This window comes from Leptinotarsa decemlineata, unplaced genomic scaffold (assembly GCF_025532065.1).
Source record: "Leptinotarsa decemlineata unplaced genomic scaffold, Ldec_3_MD MMD2_tig00000199_RagTag_RagTag, whole genome shotgun sequence".
NCBI lineage: Eukaryota > Metazoa > Arthropoda > Insecta > Coleoptera > Chrysomelidae > Leptinotarsa > Leptinotarsa decemlineata.
In genome coordinates this window covers 3,829,159-3,852,259 of record NW_027412544.1, presented here as the reverse complement: position 1 = coordinate 3,852,259, position 23,101 = coordinate 3,829,159, and the positions used below count along the sequence as shown (strand labels likewise).

At 33.4% G+C, this 23,101-nt stretch overlaps 1 protein-coding gene across 1 annotated transcript in view; it reads left to right on the top strand.

The window, feature by feature from the left end:
• btsz (bitesize) overlaps positions 1 to 23,101 on the top strand; it is a 414,949-nt gene that overhangs the window by 379,894 nt on the left and 11,954 nt on the right. The window contains 1 exon segment of the mRNA XM_074172806.1: positions 16,386 to 16,576. Within this exon segment, the coding sequence (XP_074028907.1) occupies positions 16,386 to 16,576 (191 nt within the window).

The window sequence follows — 23,101 nt, the reverse complement described above, 5'->3', positions numbered from 1 at the left end:
CTGAATAAATTTAAGAAAAATGCATTGTTCAAAAATTTATAAAACTCAAGATAGGAGCAAATCCATAATTTTCTAAATTTTGTAAGGCAAATAATATGAATGTTTAAATGAAAAATTGCTAAATTTCAGACACCTGGAATCGAAGCACTCTATATAACATTATTAAAACTAAAATGGAAGAAGATTTTGAAAATTCTGGAAGTGAACTCATTTTGACCATTCAAGGATTTATATATGTTGAAATTATTTTCATTAAATGAAAATATAAATAAATTCGACAAAATCATTCCGAAATCCAAATTTTAGTAATAAGACAAAAAAATTACAATTTATAGATATTAATATTGACAGAACTTGTTGTAAGGACCGATTTCTGTTTCTTCTAGATGAAGAGTTCTATTATTAGGATGTTTGAAACGTTTTGTCCATTTTTCTGAGTCTACTTCAAACTGTAACATCTGAGTGATCGAAATAAGCGCCATTTGAGTCAGTGCACTTTTGCCAACGTAACTAATGTCGATTAATACCGTCAGCATAAAAATTGTGTACTTGGGATTCGGTGAAGTCGACGAAAGCCGTTTTTTGTCTGGTCCTGATTGGCGTAGGTTCTACCGGTGAGAAAGTTATCGAAGTACTCGAAAAGATGGCAGTCAGTTGGTGAGAGGTGTGGGAAGTATGGTGGGCAACGCTCAATTTATTCAATTTTTTGAGAGTGATTTGCGAAATGTGCAGACAGACGTTGTGGAGTAGGATCGGAACCCTTCTGTTGACCAGTGCCGACTACTGCTGACGCAATTTTCAGAACATTTCGTCGATTTTCTCACAAAAGGACACGGCTATGGTGGTTTGCTTCCTGAATATCTAAAAGATAAAATACAGTTCTCAAGGAACAGCCATTCATATAATACAAATATATGACACAAGTTTCGGACAAAATCAATTATTCTATGAAGGTTTGCAAAATAATAAGTTGCAATTAGAAATAAGAAATTGTGAGAGTTTGAAAAATGTGTTCAGTATTTGTACAAAATAACGTTCTGAGCAATAATTTGATAACCCTAATAAAAAATGTATTCTACATTTTTTTAATAATATCGACTTTATACAGAGTTGAAAATTATAAAATTTTATAAATTATGTTATTTGAAATATGTATTTAGTAGCTTTATAAGTGAATAAAGCCACTTGTATTATTATCTACAAGACTATCTCCTCTGTGAGGTATGTTGAAAAAATGTCTGTCAGATACAATTTAATGTCCATCCTTGTATACAGCAGTTGTTCAGACCTTTTTGGAATTTAGACAAAATTTTACTGACAATATAAATCACGTGACTACTGTATTATTCTTTCTTCAACTCGCGCTGAGCTGAAATTGATACCAAATTCAAATTTCGAGTGAATCTATCAGCAAAAAAATCTCATATGATCTTAGTTTTGTCATTATCGAAAACCTTTTCTTTGTATAAAAACTGGAAAATAATTTTCAGTGTAACCTATGTTAGATGAGAGGAAATTTCATTATCATCGATGGCTCGACATGTCTACTAAAGAAACTGCTGCAAAATAATTACATGAAGATCAGAAGATAAATAGATAAGTACTATTCTGATCATTCCTATATTGATTTCATTATGAAGAAAAGAGGAATGAAACTTTCTATGTTTTTACCACTTTTATTTGTAACTAACGTTATTGCAATTTTGTCCTATACGGACATTTTCAAACTTAGTATGCTGATGAGGCTATTGGCCTCATCAGCGCGGTGCAGCCAAGTGTAAAAATGGGCAACAATTGTTTGCCGTAAGCAGGAAACAGCACACCGCGCTGATGAGGCCAATAGCCAGAAACACGTGTCCGCGGTTTGCCCCCCTGTTTGGAGTGTTGGGTCCACGAATTGTTTCACTTTTGATTTGTATCATGCACACTCGATAAAAATCTTTATGTATATATGTTATCAAGTTTGAAGCAGATAGTCACCAAAAATAGTTGTCTTTGTAAAAGTTATCAAGTTCATTAAAGTTACCTCTTCAAGTCGTTTACTGATAGTTTCATTGCCTAAATTCTCTGGTCAACAACCTTTTCAATGAATTAAAATATTTAAAAACATACTAGATTCGTTTCATGATCGAAATTTGATAAAGTGATATAATTTAGATGATTCGGGATGTATAGATCCATTCAACAGTTCTTCTAGTAGAATTAAATTGCCTTTCACTTGAATCCGAAACAGTTTCTCAACTATGACCTGCTAGGAAATTCGCTCGACACCCGAAGGTCTTAAAAATAAACGAATAATAGTGCCAACGAAAGTATTAGCAGCCCACAAAGTGCTCCTTAAATGCAGCAGCAAATCTGGTACCACCAACGTCGTGGAAGAACAAACACCAATTAAAAATTCATGCCCAGATGAAGAGGATCATAACAGGCTGTTGCAACGTGAAGGTAGTTGTTTGAATAATGCTTGTTGCTCCATGCTTTCTAACCGATTATTTGTTTGTTCATGGCATTTTGCATAATAAGGGTAATGGAACTTGCTGACTCGTGAAAATCTTGCGGATTTTCACATTTTGTTAGATAATACGGAATTATTGCTTTAATTATTCTTCAGTATCATGCGATTTGAAAAGTCGTGTGAGTTCGAAAGTTGCTTACTTTTCCACAATATATATCACGTGAATTGAAATTTGATATTTTATCACATTTTAATGAGTGTATTGTATTAATTATGGAAACCACCTCAAGAATATTGTATTGTGAATTATTTTATAATATCTACATTAGCTAGCAATACTATCAAGTCATCTGAGGTTAAATACAGTGAAACTTGGCTAGAGGAAAGGTCGGGTGCATTTTGAGTTCATTTCGTGAAATATAAGGATCATGACTTCTTGTCGTAACATTTATAATTAAACAGTAATAAATAAAAACAAATTCAAAATTAAGGCAGAAAACATAATTTATAAACTGAAACAGTACATTGAGAAAAACACAAGAACTATAAAAATTAAAAAAAAACATCTTCAAGAAGAAATGGTTGACTAAATCTCTACTAAATCGAATCAATGAAAAAAAACACCTCTATTTATTAACCACATAGTATCCAAATAATATTATGGTGAAAGAACAATATAGAATTTGTAGGAATCTATTAAATAGACAAATGAAATATACCAAGAAACATTACTGTAGAAAATTAATGGATCAGAAGCTCTCTGGGAGTGCATAAACGACGTCAGTGGGAAAACGAAAACTGAAACAGGTATAAAAATTATTGAAGCAAGAAATGGAGATTACATAACTGATAAACTTCTAATTGTCAATACATTCAATGATTATAATAGTGACTTGGGGAACATATAAGCAATCTTGAAAACACATTATATTTGAATCCAACAAATAAAACAGAGATCATTGCAGTGATAAAAAATTGAAACTGAAAAAATTTTTAGGGCATGACAATATTCGCTCCAAAGTTCAAATAAGTTCAAAAACATGAAAAATAGAGATAAAGGTCCTAAAAATATGAGCATTCGATTCGGAATCACCTCTAGAAAAATGTTTTTGAAGGATTTTGGCGCAAGTAAAAAATTGCAATTGTTATTAACAAAATAAGATTTAAAAAAAATGGTATTTAGTTTTTCGTTAATAACTCAAGGAATATTAATATTTAGTCAATTTTGAAAAAAGCTCGTTAAAGAGGAGGAAAATTCCGATAAAAAAGTCCCGACTCCCAAAACTCTATCTCCATTATTTATAATTTTAATTCGACATTGAAAATAGGGTTCCGCGCGGCTGTTACGGCATGCGCGCGCTGTCGCTAAGGAGAGTTTATCAAAATAAATAATTTTTGTATAACATAAAATATCATTTTAAAAATTTGAAAAAATTCTAGTATCTTCCTAACACTTTTATAACCATTTTTCAAAGTTATTCAATTGTTAACTAAAAAATTTTTTCCCAATCTCCGTTGGCATAAATAATGGGATAAAAGGTATAAATAATTGGCCTATAAATTTGAAACTTCGTGGAACCCTTTTGATATACATATTTCATACGATCCTGCGATAAAAATTCATAAAAATTTATAAGTTTGTTAATTATGATTTTTTATAACTATTGCAAAATGAAATATCTAAAAATTGTTCATAAATTTTTTTTTCAATTGATATTTAGCTGTCTGTTTTCATATTAAACAATGGCAGTTATTAACATAGGATATGAACTTTTTACGTAATTTGTTTGTTAATTTTTTTTAAACAAATAGAGAAATTCAACATTTTGGAAAAACATTTTTTTATTATGTTGTCTAAATATATTTATGATTAAAAAAATGTTTCTTAATTTTAATTTTCAATTGTTTAAAATTGATTTTTTTTATATTTTGATTGTTTAAATAATTAGTTAAGAAATAATTTTGCTTTCAAAAATCATAATTTACATTTGAATAGTTTGGCAAAAAAATTTTTTCATTCATTATTTAATTGTTTATTAGTTTAACAATTTGTTATCAACAAATATGGACCAACCTTATATTTTTTTCTGAAGCAGAAAGAGATTATAAAAACAGCTATATATAAAAAAGTTCCATGAAAAATTTGTTTTTATTCATTATAATATTTTCTAATATCATACGATACGGTAATAAAAAAAAAAATGTTTTGCACTTTTTTATATATAGCTGTTTTTATAATTTTTTTTTGCTTAAGAAAAAATATAACGTTGGTCAATATTTTTTTATAACAAATTGTTAAACCAGTGAACAATTAAATAATAAATAATAAAAATTTGTTAGTTAACAATTAAATTACTTTTTGAAAAATGGTGATGAAACTTTTTTTTCTACGGGACTCGATTCATTCAAGTGTTAAAAAGATACTAGATTTTTTTCAAATTTTTAAAATGACCTTTTATGTTATAACTGCTGCGCGGAACTCTATTTTCAACGTCAAATTAAAATTATAAATAATAGAGATAGAGTTTCGGGAGCCGGAACTTTTTTATGGGAAATTCGCTCCTATTTAAGGAGCTTTCTTCAAAATTGCTTAAATATTAATATTTTTTCAGTTAATACCATTTTTTCTTCATCTCATTTTGTTAATACCAATTGCAGTTTTTTACCTGTACCAAAATCCTTCAAAAACATTTTTCTAGAGGTGATTCCGAATCGAATGAGCTGTCGCTCATATTTTTAGTACCTTTATCTCTATTTTTCATGTTTTTGAACTTGTTGATTAGACTATAAATCAAGTAGTAATTTTTTCTTGAATGTGTTGAATTGTTCTATAGTTTTATTTTTTCTAAAGTTCAATTCCATTATTTTCATTGTTTTTTCTATTAACTGTTTGTTTTATCATGGAGAATATCCAGTATGAATCAATGCTTTTTGAGACAAGTAAAATCCCGATCGTTGTTGATGGGTTTAAATTCCGTTGGCACAAAGCATTAGCTAACAATATTCAATATTGGTTACATTGGGCTTGCATTCACAAACAGTGCAAAAGTTTTTGAAGATAGCCGAAGACGGACGTATTGCGGCATATAGTACTCAAGCTTTGAGATAGATCATTCGAAAGACGAAGACCACCTTTTAAAGCGGCAACTTCAAAAACTTAAAACGACTTTTCAGCACATCCATGCTGAAATGTGGAGTACTGACGCTACAAGACTATGTTCACGATGAAAATCGATACGAATGAATCCGAAAAATTTTCTTCGAATCAACGATTCCATCGAAAATATTGTTTGCTTGTCTACAGGTTCAAATTTTAGAACCGTGTGTTGATGGTACATTTCATAGTAGTTGTCCGAAGCCTTTTCATTAATTATTTACTGTTCATGGATTGCGAAACAATAAGTACATTCCCTTAGTATTTGTTTTTGTCGAATAAAGGACAATCATCTTATGAATTTGTTAACGTTTTCCGTTCAGTTTTAGACCTGTACAAAAGTTACATTTTCACTTTCAGTTATCTGCGCAGATTTTTAAAAAGCGATACATTCGACTATCAAAGTAGTAATACCGTCCCTAAAAACTGCTGCATGTCGCTTCCATCTAGGTCAAAACTGGTGGAAAAAAGAATCAACAACTCGGTTTAAGTCCAGCGTACAGTGATTACAGTTCATAAATCAGTTGCTTCTTGATAGGAATCTTTGAACTACTACCTTTTTTACCTTCGTCTGAAGTCAGTGATTCTTTTGCTTTTGACTCAATTTCCATTCAGTCTGAAGATGCTTTCAGTCTAAAGATGATGTACCTTCTAAAACAAAAAAACAAAATTACGAATTGTAGAGTATGCGGGTGTTCATCTGTTGCGTGTTTTTCAAAGTTCGACGTTTCGCCATCACCTCAGATGGCATAATCAAGGCTTTTTATGCTGCTGTAGTAACTCACTTATATATTCGCCTCTTCGCTTTGAGATTCTTAAACACCTCAATGAATTAACAAAACATAATCAAGTCAAAATGTTTGTTAATGAAGTTCTATACATTTTTTGTAAAACTGTACTTCGGGTACAGGTTACCTTCAAACCGTTGTTGATATTAGAGCACTTGTGGGGTGCGGTGTCATTTTGCGACACATTAATTATTTGCCCTTCCAGTAGGTGTCCTCAAAAAAAAACAAAAAACTCTTATCTTGTGACCAAGATGCGCATAGGCCCAGATGAGCGCTGTACGCTTTGGAATAAATACAGGTAGACATCATCTGTTTTATCGGAAGAAAAGATAGACTCATCACTTTATTTAGTTCTTGCAATAATCTCATACGGATAAAACTTTTTAAATATTATCCAGGCACTGCGACTCATGATCAACGCAGTTGCCAATTTTCTTGTAGGTACTAAACTAAGCATATCTATCGCATGTCCCACTAATTCTCGCTACCTATATTATGCAATCAGTACCGAATTTTTACTTGTTCATTTTCATTTTGGAATCAAGAGTTTCGCAATATTTTGCTGCTACTTTGCAATCAATTTTCCCAAGAAGATGATTAAAAAGAGGGGTATCAAATGTGAGCTTTGTGGTACGTCTCTAGTTTCCAGAATGAAGTTATTCGAAATCAAAATAGTAACATGAATCATAAATTAGCTAGTCTTCGGAAACTAACCAAATACATCTACACGTATGTGAGAAACTTTCATTCAAAATACATCCAGAAACAAATATTACCGAGTTGCTAATTTTTTGGTGAACCTTGAAAAAAATATTTTTTTGAAACTGATACATCTCAAACGATGAAAGAAATTAATTACACTACGATTGAAAAGCTTGAAGTTAATTTTATAGCACAAATAAGTGAAACCGTGAAAATATTAGCTATTTCTTTCGATTGACGGTGGAGAAAGTGTTTGACGATTGAGACGATGACGGTTTATTCTCTTGGGAAGTCTAAGAACCCTGTGAACTATTGTTTGCCGATTTTACAGTCGTTATGTTATGCTTCAAGTCATGTTCTAGAAATCGTGGATGGGTCTTGTCCCGACACAACGTTAAGTACTTTATAAATTCATTTTCACCTGCTTATACAGGGTACATCAAAAGTTCAGAAACGATCATATATCCTTTGCCAGTCAAATGTGAATACAGTGATGATTTACTCTGAATTATCAAATTAATGAAAAAATATTTCACCATGTCGATGTGACTTTTGCCATTCATCTAAAAATTGATATTTTAGATTTCTAATAATAAAAAATATAGAAGGAAAAGCAAATTGAAAACATTTCTGGCTGAACCCGAAGATTAAAACAATTGATATTAAGTTGCAAAATATGTATATAGGTTGGCCACTTTTTCAATCTGAATATAAAAATAAATCTATGCCATCTGAATATAAGATCATTGGTCGCTCATTATAATGATTTCGTAAATTTAATTTTATCAAATCATTTTGATATCATCATTCTGAGTGAAACTTGGCTGAACAATAATTGTCGTACTATAGATATTTGTTTACCTGGTTACAATGTCGTGCGAAGGGATAGGAGCGGAGGGACCAGAGGAGGAGGATTGGCTATTTATTTGAAAAACACTCTCAAATTTTGTAACCTTCCCAACAATGATAACATTGAGGATTTGTGGGTAAGTGTGAGGTTGCAAAACATGAGTTTTGCGGTAGGTTGTATTTATAAGCCGCCTAAATTGAACCTGACAAATTTTCTCAATGAATTTGAAAACAGTTTAATATCAGCTGTACCTCAATTTGATGAAATCATCTGTATGGGCGATTTCAATGTGGATTTAGCAAAATTCAATAGTTTTTCTGTTCGGAAGTTGAATGAATTATTTATGAGTACTGGGTTGAAGCAGATAGTTAACTTTCCTACAAGAATATCTCAGAACACCTCTTCTATTTTAGACCTGATAATTGTTTCAGATCAATGCCAAGTTACAAATTGTAGTTCTCTTCATTTTCCACACATATCTGACCATGATTTGGTTTATTTTACCCTCAGCCTGATTGGTGAAAGTGAAAGCAACAAAATTATTAAGTACAGAGACTTTAAAAATGTTGATGAAGATCAAATATATACTGATTTACAGTCAATTCCGTGGCACCGTATTTATGGCTTGAATACCATTGACAAAAAAGTAACTTTTTTCAACGAGAACATGAACACCTTACTGGAATTACATGCGCCTTTCAAAACAGCTTTCATTAGGAAAAAACATAAACCGTGGATTACCGGCAATATTAAAATTATGATGAGAGAACGCGAACCAAGGACATTCGCAATTTTGAAGAATAGAAACACCTTAGAAATTTCACTAATAAATCAGTAGAGAGGGAGAAAAAAGCCTATTTGAATTTTCACATAAGCAGGCATACTAATAATGCATGGGACACCTTAAAAAACTCAACATATATTATAAGAAAAAGAAGAACGATATTCCAGATCATCTTTCAGATGTGAATGACATAAATGATTTTTTCCTAAACTCAATTCCCACTGCCGGTAAAGGCTCGGACTTTGAACAGTCGACTTGTGGTCGACTTGTTGGTCCCGATGTAAGTTGGAGTTTTAGCAGAATCGAGAATAACGACATTTTCAAGTATTTACTGGCAGTAAAAACAACGGCTGCAGGTGCTGACGGTCTCAACATAAGATTCATCATATTATGTTGTGCATTCATGATTGAATATATCTCTCACTTCTTGAACTTCTGCATTGAATATTCAATATATCCAACTCAATGGAAATTGGCTAATGTGATCCCATTACCGAAATGTGAGGTGGTCAGTGAGCTCAAAGACCTGAGACCAATCAGCATTTTACCCGTTGTCTCAAAATTATTAGAAAGAAGTATAAAAGATCAACTTGTGGAATTCAATCTGGATTCAGAAAAGGAAAGTGCTGCGCGACAGCCCTTCTGAATGTGACAGATCGTATCTTCTAGGCAACCGACTCGGGAATGATTACTGTTCTAGTTCTCTTAGACTATTCAAAAGCTTTCGATACCCTAAATCATTCTGCGCTGAAACATATTCTAAGATATATTAGACTCTATGTAATTTTCACAGCATTTTTCAAAAATGTTGTCTCGCATTGTTATCTACAAATGTATGCGGATGATACTCAGGTGATGTATTCCTTCCACCCATCAGACATAGTGAATGATTGTCAGAAATTCAACGAAGACCTTGATAGAATTTTCAAAATATCCAAAGATCATTCTCTCTCATTGAATCCAAACAAATCTAAGGCAATGCTGTTCGGGAGGCGAAATGACAGACTTCTTCACTAAAAAAATGTTTGTGTTACTATCAATAACATTCTTGTACAGTTTTGTGATGTGTTGAAGAATCTTGGGCTCTGGATAGATTACTCCTTACGATTCGAAAAGCATATATCGGAATGCATTCGTATAAGTATCTGGAAACTGAAAATTGTGTTTGGATCTCGAGCCACTTTGTGTTCCGCACTGACGTTCACAATCTTAATATAAGATCGAAAGGTACTATAACACCACCAATTCATAAATCATCATTGTTTGAGAGAAGTTTTTCCTATAATGTATCGACCACTTACAATGCTATTCCAAATGATTTTAATAATATGAAACTCTCCTCCTTTCGAAAAAATTTGTTTGAATTTATGAAATCCTCTAATATCTAGAAAGCGGTTATTTGAATCAGCACATATATCTATAGTTTCACTCAATTTTCATTAGTTATCTGCGATCTTTTGTTCTTTTCTTCTGTTTGTCCAAAGGTTGAGTGGAAGACCATCTTTGTGCACTCCAGGTGCTCAAGATGAACTCCGCCTTTTCAGTTTGCATAGGAAATGTTGTAGCATATTTGATAGGTTTAATTTTTTTTGTAATCCTGTGTTTTACTGAATAAAGAATATTATTATTATTATTATATATTCTGAGCTCTGTCTACTGGTGCAAAAAAATCACGATATCATGATCGATTCCGAAAATATTAAACAAAGACCAAATTCGAATAAATTCTGGAGCTGGATTTTTTTCAACATCATATCAACCAGTTTAATAAATTCAATGATGTATTATAATTATACCTACCTATATTTAATGTATCATCAGCTATGTAAACAGTGCGTGATATATTTCAATATGAAATTCAACTCACTACTGAAATAAATGCAACAAAAGTCGATAGAATTAAAACCCCAATAATGAAATGCAATGGATTTAAATCCGGAGATCCAGCTGGGCTTGCAACTGGAACCCGCAGTTCCAGATACATGAATTGGGTAGAGTTGTGTACAAACAAATTTTAGTATACCCGCGTTGTGTAGGCCACAGCCATCTTGTTGGAACCAGGGTCGACTGTTCCGATACCTCATGTGCAAATATTTGCTCTGAGATTTTCAAATACTTATATGCATTTAGATTTCCCTCCATGAAATAAGGTCCCAAGAAATTATCGTTTATTAGGTCGTAGCAAATATTCAAAGAATGATGATACTGGTGTCTTACTTCTTGAATCCAATGAGAGTTTTCAGTGACATAAAAATGTTGGTTTCTTCGATTGAACATCCAATAGTTTATAAAAGTCGTTTCATCTCCCCAAATTATATTATACGCAAAATTATTATTATTATCATTAAGTCTTTTCTGCCGAAACCAGTTGAAAAATTTCATCTTCTTTAAGGATCTTCACAATATAATTTTTATACAGACGTATACTTATAATCACGGAATCTATTTCTCTTCACTATTTTGTTTATTCCCCTTTTTCGATAAACTGCATTCGCTTGCAAAGTTATTGAATCCATATCAATTTGGTCAGAGCATTGATGTTATTTATCAGTTTCTTCCTCCCCACATGAATTCTGGATTAATTAAACAAGTTGTGTGCAAGTAGCGTTGTAGTAAAATTCACCTATCCGGTTGTCGGATACAATTTTCCGTACTTTCTTCGTACATCCAGTGAATGTCTATTATGTTTGATGTACAATTGAAAAGGATCCACTTATCATCACACATGACGATCTAATTAAAAAAAGGACCGTTTTGGTTGCGCAAAAGCAAAAAAGAACAGAAATCGAAACGTGACAATTTCTGTTCATCGATGAGATCGTGGGTCACCCTCTTTTCAAGCTTTTTGACCTTTCCATAACGTTTTAAACTATCAAAAACCGCATGGGAGCTAGCATCCATTTCTTCCGCCATCCCACACACCGTTTGTGATGAGATAGTCTTCACCAGGGTTCCCAAATCCTTGTCCTGAGTAACTTTAGGTCGGCCACATCGGGACACATTTTCGAACGTTGAACAGTACCTTTATTTACAGCAGTGGCTCTTAACCGGTGGTCCAAGGACCACTGGTGGTCCCTGAAAGCATCCCAAGCGGTCCGCGGAGCCATCCTTATAAATATGTTAGATGAGTCGACACGATACAATGCGACCCGCCGCTAAAATTTTTGAAGAAGAGTTACTATATTCTCAAAAACTTGAAACGACGTCGCAAGGTGCAGATGTTATGGATGCAATAAGTCAATATATGGAGAAACATGGACTTATGTGGGGACGGCTTGCGGGGTTTTGTACGGACGGTGCTCCTGCAATGCTTGGTTTTTGCTCTGGTCTTGTAGCTTTGATAAAAACCAAAAATCCATTTGCAATTACGACGCCCTGCGTTATTCATCGTCAAGCTGCCAAGACGCTTCCAGAATGCTTTGCTTTGACGATGAAAATAGCTATAAAATTAGTAAATTTCATTAAAAAGAATGCACTCAATACTCGTCTCTTCAAACAATTGTGTTCTGATATGAACTCTGAACATGAAACTTTGCTTTTTCACACGGAAGTGCGTTGACTTTCCAAAGGAAACATGTTGTTGAGGTTGTACGAACTAAGAGAGGAAGTAAAACTATTTTAACTAACAAGGAAAACAAAGAGTTGGTTGATCAGTTTTGCGAACAAATCAAACCTTCTACTGCAAGGGTCGGGAAATTTGAAATTGCAAGGCATGAGCAATATTTTTGCTTATGAAGATAAAATCAGTGCATTCATCGCTAAAATCGAGCTATGGATCAACAAGATCGAAAGTAATAACTTTTACGTGTTTGAAAAACTCAATCAAATTATTGATATACACAGTGCTGGAATCAAAGGAGAAATACAAAAGAACATATTACATTTAAAAAACTTACAAATTGAATTCAATCGCTATTTTCTCGACCGCGAGGATAAAAGTATTCAAAAACTGATCCGCAATCCATTTATTGTAAACGTTTCCGAGGTGCCTGATGAAGTTCAAGAAGAAGTAATCGATATGCTACACGACAGCAACTTAAAAGATACATTCGAAACAGGAATTAATCTTGAAGAATTTTGGAGCTAAAAGGCAATTTGTTTACCAAAACTTCGAGACATTGCTATTGGTTACCTAACTTTATTTTCTTCGACATATCTATGTTTTCGGTGCTTCTGATTATTAAAAACAAGCACCGAAATCGGTTGGATGCCACTGCTGATATGCATTTAAGTTTTTAGTAACATTAAACCAGGGATTCAGAATTTAGCAAAGAGTATGCAACCACAAAAATCGCATTATATAATGCAATTTTTGTTACAGTTACAGATTTTACCTAATGATTAAAGGACATTAAATAATTTCATGCGTATTTTATTTATAGATGAATTAGAACAACCATTCCATTTATTTACTCTACTGTACTGTATTTATTTGTAGTTATCGTAAGGCACTTTATATTAACTACAAACTAATTAACCAACTTGGTGGCCCATTGGCCTGCTGAAAATCGGTTAACGACTTCATATAGCAATAAGCGGAAAAGAGACAAAAAATTTAAATTTGGAAAAAATTAACAGCATCAATGTGCAAAATTCTCTATCGGTGAGTATATACCACAATACAGTAGAATAAATATTTATTGAGATATAAAGCTACAAAAACACATGACATTGAGACGAACAAAACTTTTGAAAAGATCTAATAATGATAGTTCTTGTTGTCATATAGCCAACCACGCAACTTGAGCAAAATCTATATTTTCAACAGACCAATGATGCACTAGATCTGCATCATTGTAACAAAGTTGTAAATATTCAAGAATGTGTATAATGCTACATGATATGCGTAGATACGTACGGATCTCTTAGCTATACTCACGAATGTGTAAATTTTGTCAATTCTAGTAAATGGATTTTTGTTTCCATCGACGACTTTTTTGGCAGTTATGTTAGTAATGAGCTGATGAGAAATTAAGTACGAGTTGGTATAATTCAATGAAGATACAGATCGTCATTCTTCTGAAGATAGTAAAAATTACATGAAAAACTATCGAATGTTATTGTATAATACATCAATGAATCCAGTAGAGAAAACTGGTCGAAATGATGTTATAGAAAATCCTGGTCGGTATTTTAAAAAAAACGGATGATGGCCCATCGAGTACGAAACGTTGTAATGACTATGAAATACCACAAAACTGAAGAAACCATATTTTTGATGAAACATATTCGGTAAAATTTTTTATTTCTTCGAATAGCAACATGAGACTATCGGAAACGATTTTGCCCATTTAATCGAATTTCTATCTACTACAAATTCACATTGAAAAAGTGACCACCCTATATACATGGCACAATAATTGAACTGGCTGATATTGAAATTTCTAAGAATATTATATGAAATATTTTGTGTTTTTCATAGCAGTCTTCAACAACATTTTCATGAAAACTTTTTCATTGTTACCGTGCGAGGTAATTTTATACTCAAAACTGACGCAAGGGATTGTTTTTCTAATGATTAAATATCCCAAAATTTTCCTACATATGGTAATGAAAATTTGAAATTCAATTTCATAAAACAAATTTATAACTGTGGACATATAAAGGTACTTGATGTCAGTAAATATGTTCAGAACATAAAAAATAAACTATAATATAATAATTATTCAACTCATTCATTATGTCGATTGCATATTTTCATGTGAAGTCTAATTCGATATCCTCCACACAATTCACTGGTAAAACCGTTGTCTCAAAGAAGAAAACTCGACCTAATGAAGTGAGTTTGTTTTTTGAAAATGCGTTTCACTGAAAATTCCATTATTTTCTTATATGAAACTGGGTGTTTTGGCAGAGGGATGGATAGGTTAGGTTAGGTCCAAAGTGACCCTCCACCGCAACCCGCAAGGGTTTATTGTGGCTCACGCCTATTCACACTCGACCAAATAAACCCAGCTTCTTAACGAAACAGATTAGTTTGTATGGTGGTCAGATGGTAAGAGTACGGCTCTGACGATTTCTAAAAACCTGATTCGCTCCCCAGCGGGGCAGGCACAAAGTATGTGCTCTGCTGTTCATCATTTTCCAAACAGAGGCGACACACATTGTCTTCTTACAGTGACTTGTAAGAAGGCCTGTTAGACATCGTAGTTTATCCCTACTGACCCTACTATAGTCCAACAACTGTTTGGTATGTAGTTTCGACGGGTGAATAAACGCTTGGAGTGAGCCAATCCTGTAAGGTTCTGCCAGAAGTCCATAAATCTTCTTGCCATCCAGGTGTTCAATCTTTGTTTGGCAAAGCCTAAAGCGATGCCAATGACAGTGTTACGTTTCAATTTAGCACTAGATCAAAACTGCTCCTATGTGACCTTTCAGAACACTACCTTACCTTTTACATCTTTATTCAGAGCATGTTAACAATATAATTCAGTTACAAGTTGATTTTATTCATTTAACTTCATAGTAATGGGAATCTTCCATTGTTTTTTTGAGACCATAGAATAAATCATTTTGGGTACTTAATCTTTTATTTCAACATTTGGTTGGTAAATTAGGAATGTTGCTAGTCACAGGGTGTTTGAGGATTGAATTTACCTGGCCCCCATTAAAATCTATTTTAAATTTGCTAATTTGGTTAACCCACTCCCGTCCCTACTGTTTAGCTTAGCCGCAAATACCAACCTGTTCTTGACGTTAGCTGACAGGTGATTTAGTGCCCTCGTGTGTTTTGGAGGTCGCAACAGGTTCTGGTCCGAAGAAGCTGCTTGCAGAATCACTTTCAGCATATCGTTAGATGATCGCCAATTGGAATGAAAACATTATTGTTGGGTTGTGTGTCTTTACATACCCGAAGAAGCCATTGCAATGCGAAACACGTGTTGCGTTTTTGTAAAACTGTTTAGTGAAAATCTCACAATAAAGTGCTGTTTTTTTAATACGTTGAAAAAGGCTTGATTGGGATATGTTGAAGAGATATTAGTCATCAGTTAAGTCGATGAAAGTAACTAACAAAATACTTGAATAACCAGCCGTTACATTCTTTGTTAAAAAATGTTTATGTCAGAGATACCTTCTCGATTTTGGAATGACCTCTGAAGTCAACTTGTATTTAAGACGTGCTACCTAATATCAAATGTGACTGCCACTAAAATGTCCTCTAAACATCCTTCAAGGTCATTACCAAGGTCAAAATGAAGGTCCGCATTAGATTTCTGGTCTTCTGTGTACGATGTATTCACACAGTTAAAAAAACTCAATGTAGAACAAACATCAACTTCACGTTATGAAGGTGATCTATAAAAACAACAATGTTCAAGTGGAAATCATCGTTCATTCAAAATTATTATTTCTCAATGTAAATGAAAAAGGCGTGTAATCAACTCACTCGTTATCACATACCATAGAAAACATTTACTGTATTGAATCAGAAATAATCACATCATCTAGACAAGCTTATGCTATTGCATTCTAAGATAGAAGCACATACACACAATTGAATAGAAATTTAAAAAAATAATTGCTGTCAGAGGGATATTTAATCTTCGGAAACATGAGTTTTCCAATATTTCCAACTGAACGACGACACTGACTGCATCCAGTTTATATTTAGTCATCACTCATTAGTCACGTTATTGTTCTGTTTGTTCCAGATGAAGCAAGCATATCAGAAGCGCACTCATCACCAATGCTTGCCACCAGAAACGGCAGCAAGAGCGCCACCCCCAGTCCATTGGCACCGAGTTCCAGGAGACATACGGGCTCAAGTCAAGAGTGGCACAACGACGAGGATATTGATAGATTGGTCGGACTACACGGAAGAACTAGTTTATCGACCTTGGGGGTGAGTTTTGAAAGTACATTTCATTCTCTGCTTTGTTGAACTGCTGACTTCCTAATCTGATCTTCCTTATTTTTCAAACCAATGTCATACTGTCATCTGCCTGCTAGCCCACGAACCCTGGGTTTCAGAGTACGCAGAATCACGCCATTATATTGAAGTTAATATTTTGTTAGTAAATAGTGTAATATGTAGTTCAGATATACAGGGTTTTTCATGATGAGCGTTAATTAGCCGTTTCTGGCAAACTATAAATTAATTTCGATATTTTTTTTACCAAACATGAACTTTTATAAATGCTGATAATCTTGAACTCTCTTGCACTAAAACGATCAAATTTGAAATGGAGTGGAGTGATACTATGAGGATCTTCACTCCGAGTCATATTTTCATTTGCCTCATACAGGGTCTTCAAAAAATGCAGATACTTTGATCTCATGAAAAAATGAGTGGAACTCAATTTTTTCAAATGGAACACCCTGTATATTTCAACATTTTTGAGCTCTACATCCAATTTCAGATTAACTTTGTTCAGATAATACCATTTCTATTTTGAACCGTTTTCGAGATAAACTGTTTTAAACGGAAACTGACGTGGTTTTCTTGCTCGTTTTTTGAATTCATCACTTATTTTGGATATTCAACATTTTTCTTCTATACTTAGTAATATTTCTTTTTGATCCAGCTTTTTAACTGTCTCAGATCAGTCAATTCGAAATTGGTATGTACCTACCTTAGAAAAAGTTACAATTTGTATACATTGAGGTATTGTTCTCTAACGTACAACAGTACTTACACATCAATATTTTTTAATAGTGTGCTTTGGAAAAATAAATAAACCAATTATTTAACGTCAGAATTTCGTTGGTGGTTTTGACTGATTGTGATAGCTACCAATTATAATAGAATAATGTCAAGATTACAGTAATGAAGATTTCTTGAATTTATTAATAATTTATGGTGAGTGCGATAGAATTGCAAGTAGAACATGCCCAGTATTTCATGAAAGATATCTCGAAAACGGTTCAAAATAGAAATAGTATTATCTGAACAAAGTTAATCTAAAATTGGATGTAGAGCTCAAAAATGTTGAAATATACAGGGTGTTCCATTTGAAAAAATTGAGTTCCACTCATTTTTTCATGAGATCAAAGTATCTGCATTTTTTGAAGACCCTGTATGAGGCAAATGAAAATATGACTCGGAGTGAAAATCCTCATAGTATCACTCCACTCCATTTCGAATTTGATCGTTTTAGTGCGAGAGAGTTCAAGATTATCAGCATTTATAAAAGTTCATGTTTGGTAAAAAAAATATCGAAATTAATTTATATCTTCTAAACGGTGATAGATAGGTATAGGGAAATAGTATATGAATTTGTTGACAAAGTGATAATGAATCATAATTTGATATTATATACGGGGTATTCCATTTGAAAAATCAAAGAAGCCGCTACTTTATAGTAGAAGCGACAACGCCGCTTCGTCTGAAATATTTTAGGCGTGTAGGTCATATTGATTTATGCATACTGTGAAATTTTCAGGTTGATCCGTTGAATAGTTTGTCAGAAACGGCTAATTAACGCTCATCATGAAAAGCCCTGTATGCGTCCTTGCTAGTGTCATTGTGGGACGAAAATATCCTAAAAATGTATCAAGACGGCGTTTTTGTATCGAAAGTCAAACATATCTAGATATAATCTATTTTTGAGAGATTTGCATCAAAACCGATCTAAGTTATCACATTCTAAGGAATTCGATCGCACGTTTTTGATACGAGGAGTCAAGAATAGATATCCTGACATCGGTATAAAGGAGCCTTGCTGTCAATCTAGCAAGTACGTAAATATTCTCAACTACCTAAATACCTATTAACTGCCTATAAATGTGAATCTTACAAATATGGTAATAGGTAGATATTATTCATTCAATGTCGTATTGGTATCTTCTATTCAGAATTTCGAGATAAACTAATTAAAATCAAAACGCAATAGGCCCATGAGATTACAGTGTTTTCTGGAAGAAATTAACAAGAAAAATGAATCTCGAGTTGTCGACATGTGGAAATTTCAATTCACTACTCCCCCCAAGTAGCAAAAAGAAGTCGAGAGTCCATCGATGTTAACACTTTATTTTGATGATAAATAACCCTGTATATTTTTCTGTACACACACGGTAATTCGACCCCCACCATTGGGATCTCCTAAACTACAGGAGATACGTCGGAACTTGAATTGGGGCAAAGTTGCGTTTTTTGTGCTTAGCAAAAGACTGTATTTCCAGAAATATCCGGAAACAACTGGATATTGGAACTTTCATTTTTATTTTTTTCTAGCGTTATTTGACTACATAGCTCAAAACCAAAAACACATTTTCACAGATACTTTTTTCAGCTACACGTTTTCATGTTCAGATTTACTGTCCGACGTTTCGTTTTCTGGCAATCATAATCAACTTTTTTTTCTATTATGGGCGCCATACTGTTTTTCATACAAAAAAATAGTGGTTTTCATTCTGATTTCATTGATGTATAATTTGTTATGATTTGCTCATCTGAAATCATAGGTATTAAAAAAACAACTTCATCTAAGATGGTCCTGACTTGTTTAATAAACAAGCTAATGATTTCATTCTTGGCTTTTGAAAGACAACGTACTCAGCCAAGTGTTTGTCCAAAATACCGAATAATGTTCTTTCCGGCTGTTGTCTTTCCGGAAATAATTCAAAATGAATTTGTGCTATTTTCGTACTATTCCTATCAAATTTATAATAAAGTTTCAACATATCTCGGTTTTCTTCATTTGAGAATGAGGACGTTTCGACTGAAGTATTTGTGCAAATTTATGATGTTTGATGAGTTCTGACAACTAGTGTTTATTAAACAAAATTTTCGATGGAGTCATGACCATCTCAGATGAATATTACTGGAGTTTTTTCCCAACACCAAAGCATTATTTCAACACCTCGACACGTGTTTCGATCACCAAGTGATCATCTTCAAGAGGAAAATCACAAGTAGATACATAATCTCAGATGAGGTTGTTTTTGTAATAGGTGCCTGTAGTTTCAGAAGAGCAAATCATAACAAATTATACATCAATGGAATCAGAATTAGAATCATTATTTTTCTGTATAAAAAAACAATATGATGCCCATAATAGAAAAAAGTTGATGATGGTTGCCTGAAGACGAAACGTCGGATAGTAAATCTGAACATGAAAACATGGAGCTGGAAAAAAGTATCAATGAAAATGTGTTTTTGGTTTCGAGCTATGTTGTCAAACAACGCTAGAAAAAAATAAAATAGAAAATTTCGATTTTCCGTTTTTTCCGGATATTTTCCGGAGTTCCAAAGTTTCAAAACAGTATTTTGTTAAGCACAAAATAACGAAACTTTGCTCCAATTTAGTCTTCATGAAACACCTTGATGAAAGGATGAAATATGCTTAGTTCTTCGGAAAAACTAATAACTCACATTTTATTCCTTATTTCGGAATGTCAATTTTCATGATGTCTTCATTGAGCGAGTTTAATAAATGCTCGCATCGCTCATTTTAATTCTAAATTCCCTAAAGTTAGCGGTGAATTTGAGCAAACGTTTCCCTTTAGATGGCCCTTCATGGTATTTCTCCATCAGTTCAGGCAATTGATTACAATTCTCAAATCATAGATAGGAGTGTCATCTTGCTGGAAGATTATTCCATAATAATCCACAAGCGGAAAACTAAAAAAAAATCAATTTGGTTTTGAAGGTATTCAAAATGCATGTCATCATTAAACGCCTTATGAAATTGGATTATAATGCGCTTAGTGAAACATCAACTCTAAAATGCTCTTAATTAAAAGACTCCTCGCCCCAATTTTTGGTTTTCTCTAGCCCAATAACGAGTATTGGCAATACTGGATTAACATTATAACATCAGTCGTCTCTACGAACGATTGCTGCTCTGTCATATTCAACATTAGCTCATTCGTTTCAACTTCTTCGCTTAGTTATTAGCATTTCTATTCGAATCATTGCTTTGATTTATTTCTTCAAATATTGAACTAATCATGAAAATTAAATATGATTGGAGCATCAATTTCTGGAAAGCATTCCTGTTATAATTCGGAAGGACTAAGGAGTGGGTGAAATCTTAATAATATGAACGTAAAAATCAGTTTGAACATTCATTATTGTCATCAGGAGTCATGACAGGTTAATGATCATAGCAGTCGATGCCATTCACATCAAAAATACGGACCTGAATCACAAACTTGCGAATATTCGTTCTTATATTCATCTAGTGTAATATTCCTTTATACAAATGTAAATATCAGCTATTCATAATGATCTGTAAATCCAGACGATATTGTTCAGTATGATCAATAAATATGTACATGCAGTGCTTCTCACAACATCCAAAACTTGCAAAGGAATGAAAAATTATCCTCAGAATCGGTAAATATCAACAAATGTATTTGTGTTTTTAGTGAATATGAATACTTTGCTAGGATGAAAGTACATAAAATACGAGAGTGGTCCCAAAAGTAACCGGCCTTACAAAGAAAACACAAAAATTTTGGAAAATAATCTATTTATTTCACAACATAATCTACTTGCAGCTCTATACACTTTGAGTTCGATACCGTTTTTATAATAAGAAATGTGTTGCTACTCAAAATATTCATTAACGCCGACATCACTTCTTTATGGTTAGAAAAGCTTTTCCAAGTTTGGGAACAAAAAATATTCCGAGGGGGCTAAATCTGGCCAATGAGGTAACAAATCAAATTCGTTAATTTTGGTCTCCAATCAAACGTTGCAATAAGTTCGTATGATACTCGCCGTTGATAGTTTTACCTTTTTAAGATAGTCGATGAAAATTATCCCACGCGCATCCCAAAAAACCGATGCCATGACTTTGCCTGCAGATGAAACAATCTTCGCCTTCTTTGGAACCGCTTCTCCCTTTTTGAGTCCACTGTTTTGGTTGTTATTCTGTCTCGGATGTAAACTGATGGACCCATGTTTCATCCATGCTTATGAAACGACGCAAGAGTTCTGCTTTGTTGATGTGAAACTTCGCTGAACACTCAATTGAAACATCTTCACCACACTTTGTTCGAGTGTGAGCAGACGCGGCACCCATCTTGCATACAGCTTTATCATGTTCAAATTTTCGGATAATATACGATGTACCGCACTTTTCGAAATACCTACTAATTCTGCTAGCTCGCGCACTTTCAGTTGACGATCATTCAGTATCGCTTTGTGGATTTTCTTCACCCTTTCTAGAGTCGTCACCTCATTTGGTCGACCACTACTATGTTCATCTTGGCAACTCGTACTGCCTCGTTAAAACTCTGCCACCCAATATTTTACTATTATAAACGATGGAGCATACTCACGCAGAGTAGAATCCAGTTTAGCTTTTATATTGTTTAGGCTGAAGCCATTCAAATAAAAGTATTGTGCTACATAACGACGACCAATTTTCTCAATTTTTACAAATTCGCGGAAAACGTTCGCTATTGATGGCTGCCAAACAAATGCTGAACAACACAGCGTCTTCAAACTTGAAACATATACTTTCTGTGATATTTTTCAAACAACTACCGCCATCTCTAGGTCATTTCAAGTACTTCTGGGACCACCCTGGTATATTTTTGACGTAACCAAACTGACCGGCTTTACAACTGCACACAACACCATTTATCCACACCATTCGTTGGAGATACCAGAGTTGATAGTTGATCTCACTCCGTGAGAAGTGAGACGAATAATATCAAATCTACCTCATACATGATTGATTTTGAAAACTGCTTCACCTCAAACCAGTGGTCTTGTATTTATCTTCCAAACAACATATTATTTTCGTCAACAATACTTTCAGAATATTAACTTTCAGAGAACTAAGAAACCTAATATTTCTTAGAAAATTCAATACAAAATGAAATTATTTTTCTTTGTTTTTTCATCGTTATCTAACGGCAATGACCCAGTCAGATATTTTCACTTTATAGTACTTTTTTCATTTTCTGCAGATAAGAGGGCGTAAGTTTAGTACAACCTCACGTGAAATCTACGGTTTGATGTTCGTATTCAAGGATGCCTCAAACTCTTACTCAGTACAGGTTCATGTACAACATCCACCCTTTTCATTAAATTTTATTTTTCTTTCTCAGATAAGAGATTGAGACATCCGAATCATTATCTCCCCTAAATTAAATACCTTTGAGTGTACAAAAAGAAACATACGTCTGATATACTCATCTCTTTGGTTGTAACAAACTCTTCGTTCAAACATAGAGGTAAAATAATGTATTCTGAAAACTAATGTGTTTACAATTACGTAAAAAATATTTCCGCAACTTCTCTGTGGGAGCTCAGTGTGTGGTAGAAAATTTCAAATGAGCATGAGCAATCATGCATGATTTCTGACCGTGTTGACCTTTCCTTAGTAAAACGTTGGGACGTTTGCTAGTGGATTAAGACGCAGTAAAATGATCAAATAAAATAAAATCCATGATTCCATTCATACAAAGT